At 50.1% G+C, this 7,561-nt stretch overlaps 1 protein-coding gene and 1 long non-coding RNA gene across 12 annotated transcripts; both read left to right on the top strand.

The window, feature by feature from the left end:
• Positions 1–276: 276 nt before the first annotated feature.
• On the top strand, positions 277–1,940 carry LOC123092305 (galactinol synthase 2). The gene is made up of 4 exons (XM_044514040.1): positions 277–698; positions 801–1,124; positions 1,216–1,350; positions 1,438–1,940. Exons 1-4 carry the CDS (start codon positions 372–374, stop codon positions 1,660–1,662), a joined length of 1,011 nt encoding a protein of 336 aa, XP_044369975.1. The 5' UTR covers positions 277–371; the 3' UTR covers positions 1,663–1,940.
• Positions 1,941–3,248: 1,308 nt separating this feature from the next.
• LOC123092304 (uncharacterized) lies at positions 3,249–7,021 on the top strand. 11 transcript variants are annotated; one of them, XR_006444469.1, is made up of 7 exons: positions 3,249–3,711; positions 4,021–4,334; positions 4,466–4,561; positions 5,230–5,296; positions 5,724–5,802; positions 5,923–5,963; positions 6,472–7,021. It is a non-coding gene; the product is annotated as an uncharacterized lncRNA (long non-coding RNA). The 11 variants fall into 11 exon arrangements; XR_006444468.1 differs by having other exon boundaries at positions 4,463–4,561; positions 6,503–7,021; XR_006444460.1 differs by having other exon boundaries at positions 4,463–4,561.
• The last annotated feature ends 540 nt before the right edge of the window (positions 7,022–7,561 follow it).

Here is a 7,561-nt window from a genome sequence, read left to right as displayed (position 1 = left end):
AGAGCAGTTAGCGCCGTGCCATGGAGAGGGGACGAAAGAGCGCTCTCGCATTCTGTACACTTCTCGCGCCTTCCTGCTGCCGCTACCGAAACTGCCCCCGCGAGAAGCTTCCGTCCACGGCGCCCGGCCGTCCGATCTACAATCTCCGCCAGGCGTACGCGCCCGATCGCACAGGCCATGCTCCCTGACCGACGACGTGGGGAGGAGCCTGGCGTTATCCAGTGGACCATTCCGCCCTGCGTTTCCTTATTTATAGCCTCGCCACCCACCGTGAAACACCCATCAGAAATCCCAAGCCAAAAACCACTCTAAATCCGACGCAAAAACTCGAGCCCGAACCAAGAAAGCTTCCTCCCCGAGACGAGATCAAGATGGCTCCCGAGCTGGCCGGCAAGATGACCGCCAAGGCCGCCGTGGCGGCGGCGAAGCCCGCGACGAAGGCGTACGTGACGTTCCTGGCGGGGGCGGGGGACTACTGGATGGGCGTGGTGGGGCTTGCCAAGGGCCTGCGCAAGGTTGGCTCGGCCTACCCGCTGGTGGTGGCCGTGCTGCCCGACGTGCCCGAGCTCCACCGCAAGATCCTCCTCTCCCAGGGCTGCATCGTCCGCGAGATCGCCCCCGTGTACCCGCCCGAGAACCAGACCCAGTTTGCCATGGCGTACTACGTCATCAACTACTCCAAGCTCCGCATCTGGGAGGTAAATTACCGTACCACCTCTGCATGTCTCGCTAACGTTTGTCAGTGTGTGTGGTAGTAGTAATGGTGTGCTGATATGTTCTTGATTTGGTTTTGAGCACAGTTTGTGGAGTACGAGAGGATGGTGTACCTCGACGCCGACATCCAGGTGTTCGACAACATCGACGAGCTGTTTGATCTGCCCAAGGGCCACTTCTACGCCGTCATGGACTGCTTCTGCGAGAAGACGTGGAGCCACACCCCGCAGTACCAGATCGGCTACTGCCAGCAGTGTCCCGAAAAGGTGACGTGGCCGGCCGCCGAGATGGGCCCGCCGCCGGCGCTCTACTTCAACGCCGGCATGTTCGTGCACGAGCCCAGCATGGCCACCGCCAAGGCGCTCCTTGACACCCTCCGCGTGACGCCGACCACCCCATTCGCGGAGCAGGTAAGCCGATAATGATTTTGTTTCGAGTCTCCAGATTTAGCAGTGATAACGGCGTTCGTGCTCACCATGTTCTTGCTCCCTTAATCTGCAGGATTTCCTCAACATGTTCTTCAGGGAGCAGTACAAGCCGATCCCGCTGGTCTACAACCTTGTGCTGGCGATGCTGTGGAGGCACCCGGAGAACGTGCAGCTGGAGAAGGTCAAGGTGGTGCACTACTGCGCTGCGGTAAGGGGACCCCTCTTCTCGGCCGGTGGTATGAATTCCGTTGGGTTTCTGATTATGGCTTGCATTCTTACGGATGGATGGTCGCAGGGATCGAAGCCATGGAGGTTCACGGGCAAAGAGGAGAACATGGACAGGGAGGACATCAGGATCCTCGTCAGGAACTGGTGGGATATCTACAACGACGAGAGCCTCGATTTCAAGGGCCTGGCCGCCGACGCCGACGAGCTCGAGGCGGCAGCCAAGAAGCCGCTCCGCGCGGCGCTTGCGGAAGCCGGCACCGTCAAGTACGTCACCGCGCCCTCGGCTGCGTAATCCCCGGTCGCATAGCTCCGGCCCGTGCCACTGTGGTCATCAAAGCAGGAAGCCGGGCACCTATAAGCATTTGCATTTTGGTATTTTTGCGTCTGTTCGGTTCCAAGTTAGCAGTATATCATTTCAAGTTTAAGATAGGAGGTTTGATCGAAACAGTCTACGTATGTGAATACCCTCAGACCCTTTGTGAAGCAGAGTGCTGTCTCGTCCTGTATGAAAGAATTATGTGTGAATCAATAGGAAGCTGCAAAAATTATGGCATATAATTTTCTCGTCAACTTCTCTCTCACTTACGTTTGTCAGCTCTGCTTCCCTTGTCGTTCTGTCTCTAAAAGGACGAAATGCGTCATTCTCGGGGAGACAAAAAAAAATGCTGCGATGCGTGATACATGGGCAATCCTTCTCCCTGACCATCTTCACGTTTCTTGATGATTCTAATAATGAATGTTTTTAGCGGAGCTTCATATGATTTATGACGTACGGCTATGTACGTCGGCCCAGCGGCAACCCCAACTCGGAAGAGCCAGGTCCCGTTTTTCTCCATCTACTAGCTACTAGCAGCCTGGCATACTATTCTAGTATGCGGTCCCTTTGCTCAAAGGGTCCCGTCAGTGTCTTGATTGTGTGGATTTCGTGCTCGCTCCGGGGCCGCTGTGCCCAGGACGTGCTCCACCGGTGGGGGCTCCAAGTGCTGTCCAAGTGTCGATCTCATGACTGGCCGGTGAAATGGCAGAGGGAAATTTCGTCGGTGAAATGGTAGTCTGTCGACCTTACTACTATTTTAGTAGGAACTTAACAAATCCACGTACCCTATCCGATGCAGCTGCGAAATGTGAGCTCAGACAGCGAGCGCCGATTGCTTGCTCTGCCGTCGTGTTACTGCCCTGGATTACGTAGTGTATTTTTACAGTCGGACATGGCCGGTGCTGAAAACTACGGTTTGACTCTCGTTTCGTTGCGAAACTGCCAGGGAACCGTCAGTTGACTGGACTCGGCCGACTCCATGACGTTTCCGCACAAGAGACGCGCACGTAGCATCATGGTACCCTCGTAAAGCCGTTCAGTTAAATTGCTCGATGTGGAGCATGTCAGAGCAACTAGGTCCAGTACAAGTGATATTAACTGCACATGAAGTCCCTTTCTGTTCCTGGTGATACATCTAATCTAACATATAAAGCCTCCTAGACTCCTAGTCACAACCGATGCCTCGAGCGCACCGCACCACGCGAGGAAAAAAACCACCGCATCGCCCCGCGCGTGAAAAAAAAACAGCCAGGACGCAGCGCACCACGCGAGGAAAAAACCACCGCACCACGCGAGGGACGCGCTCGACGGCCGTGGTGAGCCCCGTGCCCGTCCTCTTTCTCCTCCATCCCCGTTCCCTCATCTAACCTTAAGGGTGTGTTTGGTAGGGTGTATGAAGGGTGCATGAGCCCAAGAGTTCCCTTCTCGACCCACTTTTGGGTGTTTGGTAGAGTGTATGGAGGGTGCATGAGTCCACACTAGCTTAGCACAAATACACTAGAAGCATGCATGAAGAAAGCATGCATGAAGAGGGATGTTGAGTTAAGCATGCATGAAGAAGGAACAACTATGCTGAGACGAGAACGCAACCAAACACACCCTAAATCTCGCCCCAGCCGTCTCTTTCCTCCCTGCGCCGCCTGCCCCGGATCTGGAGGAAGAGGAGGGAGGCAGGATCTAGAGGAGGAAGAGGAGATCCGGGCGTCCCGGCGGTGGCTCGACCGATGCGAGGTGACGACGAGCTAATGAGTGCCTCTTCGACTCCTTCCTCCGTCCTCGCCGCTGCCGCCGCTCCGACTCCTCTCTCCGTGCTCGCCGCCGCTGCCGCCTCTATTTACGTCCATCGGGATGACGCCGCAGCTCCGTCTGACCGACCCTCATGGAGGCGGTGCTGCCGGCCATCGTTCTCAACCTGAGCTTGCCGCCCCCCTGCTTCTGGTGACTAGCAGCTAAAGGAAGGAGAGGGGAGCTCGACGGACTGCGTCTCATACAGACCCACACGCCCCCTGACTTCGACAAGACCAGGTGATCTTATTTCCTTCCCCTTTTCACAGTGGTCCAGGCAGAGATGGTACAGTGGAGAAGGCAGATCATGTTTGAGCAGACCAACCTTTCTTTCTATAGAAATTTCCCCCCATATTTATTGTATATCAATAGGAGAGAAATGATGTTGTAGTGAAGTTTTCAGTGTTGTGTATGTCTGGTCTGTAGGAATGATGGTCGAGAAAATGGTCCAGGCAGAGATACACTAACATAGTTCTAGATGCTCATACAATTTCAGTGTTGTGTATATGTGGTTGCAGTGCAGTTTTGTTGATCTACATGCATTTTCAGCATTATAGTATTGACCCCTTGTCCGCCCCGGGTGCGGAGGCGAGCTTCTCGGCGACGGTGGCACTGGCTTGAGGCGGGGGAGCGGCTGATGCAGGGTTGGATCGAGGCATGGGAGCGGCGGATGCGGGCGTCGACCTGCGAAGAGGCGAGAGGAGCGGTGGTTGCGGCGTTGAGCTGCGAAGAGGTGCCGCTCGGGCGCGAGACCACAGAGGCGGGAGCGGCTACTTCGGGCCCCGGCCGTCTCATTCACCGATGACGGCCTCCTCGGCCTCAACATCAAGGGCCGCCTTCTCGCAGAGAAGAACTTCAAGCTGGTACAGTAGAATCACTGCCCATTCCCCCAACCATCAGCATTTGCCTTCATGGCCATAACCATCTTGATTTTGTATTACCTGTACCTAAACCTGAACCTTGTCGTTCCTCTGTTCCTGCCTGCCTGCAGAAGAGGAAGAGCGGCGCCGTCGAGTTCGCCTAGACCATACTCGACTTCAGAAAGGGCCAAGACGTCAGGATCAAGGCCGGATACGAGCTCTATCGCAAGGTACGACGCAGGCTACACACATTTGTTCTGTTGGTTAAGCCGGCTCGTTCCCTTCCCTTCATGCAATGCGTGCAAGACCCATTGCCGTCGAATATACATGTGTCTCTGCTGCATTTATCTACAGAAATAACATGCTAAATTCTATTGCAAATATATTATTCTGACATGGGTCTACTGGGATTCATTTGCTGCTTCTGTTTTGATTGTTCCCACTAAGATCACCAGCGCTTGTGCCTGAATTTCTATCGGTCAGCAGCAACAAACCCTTGTACCAGCACTAAATATTATATGTCCAATTGTCCATGCAGTGGGAAAGTGCAGGCCAGTTTCTCTTTTGTAAAACAAAAAGGTTCAGAGCAGCACACACTTGCTCCTCACCAGTCACATTCGCTCAAGAAACCTTAGCACATATCAGTACATTGGTCCGATTACTTCTGGCACAATATCAGAACATTGGCCAGTTTCTCTTAAAGCAAAAAAAGTATTGTGAATTTGATACCCATTTTTTTCTCTAGCTGGGAACTAAAATGTTCTCTAAGTAGTGAGTGGTAGTCTGTATGAAGATTCTTCTCTCAGTCATCTAGGTTCCATATCCAGTTATTTATTGTTAATACTTAATACTCTGATGTTGTTGTACATCATTTCTAATCTTTGTATTTATACTGAAGGTACAAAGCTGAAATGCTTGATGATGCGCCTCGTATATTCGAGGCTGTTTTCCAGTGTACCCTTGAGGTAGGAATTACAACCTTGTTTGATTGTTCGGTCTGGCCAGATGATTACTAAAAATTTCAAAGATTATCCTGAGCCCGCCTCAAGTTTTTTTTCTTTACTTCATGCTATTGGCACCCATTGCTTCAAAGCTTTAATTCAGCTTTCCAGACAGGTTTATGATGACTTTTTTAATTGCTACTATCAGCTCATGTTATCTATTAATACAGAAACCCAAATTACTTCTCTTGAATTTGATCATTGGACTATTTGTTTCAGCAATTGAAGCTTGTGATGTATTCGATTAACTAAGTATGCTTCCTGCTATTTTTTTACACTATTGTTAATGCCAAACTGTTGTCATGACTTACTGGTGAAATTTAGAAGTGATATATTTGCACATATATACGGGTATTTAACTTAACATGATCTGCATGTTCTGAATCTGCAGTTCTGCACTATGCTCTGCTGGATGTCGCCTAAGCAGAGGATGCGGCAGTCTCGGCCACATTTGGTTTTCCTAAGCTAATGTGGGGTTTCTTTCCCTTATATTCTTGCAAGATGTGGTAATATCTTTCATGCCGTCTCCTGTTCGATGAAATGCCTGTGAGCTGAAACATTTTGCATTGCATGTTTCTCTGGCTGTGCAGGTTCTTTGTTGGTTCGTTCGACCATGCCGTTAACCAACAAGGTTAGGTCTACTCAGATTGCCTTGGGTTATTACTTCTTGATAATATAGGCCGTGAACTCCTGCATTTGTGCGGCTAGGTTGCCTGTCTATGTGTTTCGGGGTTCACCTTATTATGCTTGTCGTGCTTTGTATGGGTTTTCCTTCAGATCTTGTTAGAAAAAAAATGTGTTCTTGATTACTTATGCTTGTCTTGGTGGTTTTCTTCCTGGGTGATTGTGTGCTCATATGCCATTGGTCGATATCCATGTTTACAGAGGATGCCCACTTTTCTTAATTTCATACCGATTCTTAATAGTCTTGCAATGCCTGCTCGGGTTAGTTCTTTAAATGAGTAGAGATAATAAATGTATGGGGGTTCCGATATCAAATGTACCACCTGGTTATTGTTTACCCAACTAATATGTGCTGCTTGGTGATAAAGGAAAAACAGCTAGAAAAATAATTAATAAAGTGTACCATCTGCTTATTGTTTTATACACAGTCGCTTGATTCTTTTGTTCCTCTATAGGCCTCTGATCATGTCTGCAGTGTGCGGCTAGGTTGTTCGTCCGTCTGGGTCATAGGTTCTTTCCTTCCTGCCAATGGTGGGTACAAGACTCGAGCGGTTAACGGGCAAGCACTATATGCACCATTCATCTATGCTAATATAGCATGTTTTGTAAAGCCAATGTATGCTATCACCAAGTGATCTGAATATTTTCTTTCAAGCATCAAGCTTTCGTGTAATGGAATATAAGTATTTTAGGTTGATTCTAAATCAATCTCATACACATGCTTTGAATGCTGGCTCGCTCTCGCTTTTTGCGTCATGGTCAAACATGCAGCGATGACTTTGTTTAATATTTATCACTTCATAGCGTCTATATGTGACTATCTACTTTCTTTGCTAATAACATTGTAAATAATTAATCATAAGCTTCTTAGAACATTATGTATCATCACTAAGCATCTATCTACCAGCAATAAATACTTATTTTCATATGTTTCAATATGTGCCCGAATAATATTAATGTACATTCTTTCAATACATGGCTTACTCTCGGCCTTTGCGCCATTGGCGCAACTGGCGCAACTGGTCATCTAGTTGATATAACTACCGACTAGCACGCCTTACGCATAATTTTCTTACGAAAGAAATTGAAGAGCATTGATAGAACATCACCTACGTTGGTCCATCGGCAACCGCACACAGTCGTGTGGCAGTGGACCGACTGTCGTCGCGCGTGTGCAGTACACACGTGAGATACACAGGAGCGAGGGCAACTCCAACGTGCAACCACAAATGGTCCGACCGCGCTCGTTCAGGATAAACAGACAGAACAGACGGCTCAACATGCAGTAGCAAACAAACTGATGTCCATTTTCGATCCGCTTTCAACCCATATCCAGCCCAACTTTAGACCGCGTTTGCGGGCAAATGGACGTGCGGCGGGCGGGCTGGGCATGTGCTCTTGTCCTCCCTGACCAGCCCGTCGGTGGCACAAACGCCCCTTGTTGTCTTTCCCTGTCGTCTTTCTACCCCCCGCCATTGCTGTCGTCACCCCGTTCCCGGGCGCGTTGCTTTCCACCAAGGCCGTTCGGAACACGACCACGCCATG

Source organism: Triticum aestivum, chromosome 4B, assembly GCF_018294505.1.
Source record: "Triticum aestivum cultivar Chinese Spring chromosome 4B, IWGSC CS RefSeq v2.1, whole genome shotgun sequence".
Classification (NCBI taxonomy): Eukaryota; Viridiplantae; Streptophyta; class Magnoliopsida; order Poales; family Poaceae; genus Triticum; species Triticum aestivum.
Note: the sequence above shows the minus strand (reverse complement) of the source record. Positions and strands in the feature narration are given on the sequence as shown.

What these genes read in the sequence shown, in the direction of transcription:
- LOC123092305 (XM_044514040.1), top strand. Translation starts at nt 372, where the DNA reads ATGGCTCCCGAGCTGGCCGGCAAGATGACCGCCAAGGCCGCCGTGGCG. An exon ending in CCAAGCTCCGCATCTGGGAG is followed by an intron (nt 699 to 800) that starts GTAAATTACCGT and finishes TTTTGAGCACAG; the next exon opens with TTTGTGGAGTACGAGAGGAT. An exon ending in CCACCCCATTCGCGGAGCAG is followed by an intron (nt 1,125 to 1,215) that starts GTAAGCCGATAA and finishes CTTAATCTGCAG; the next exon opens with GATTTCCTCAACATGTTCTT.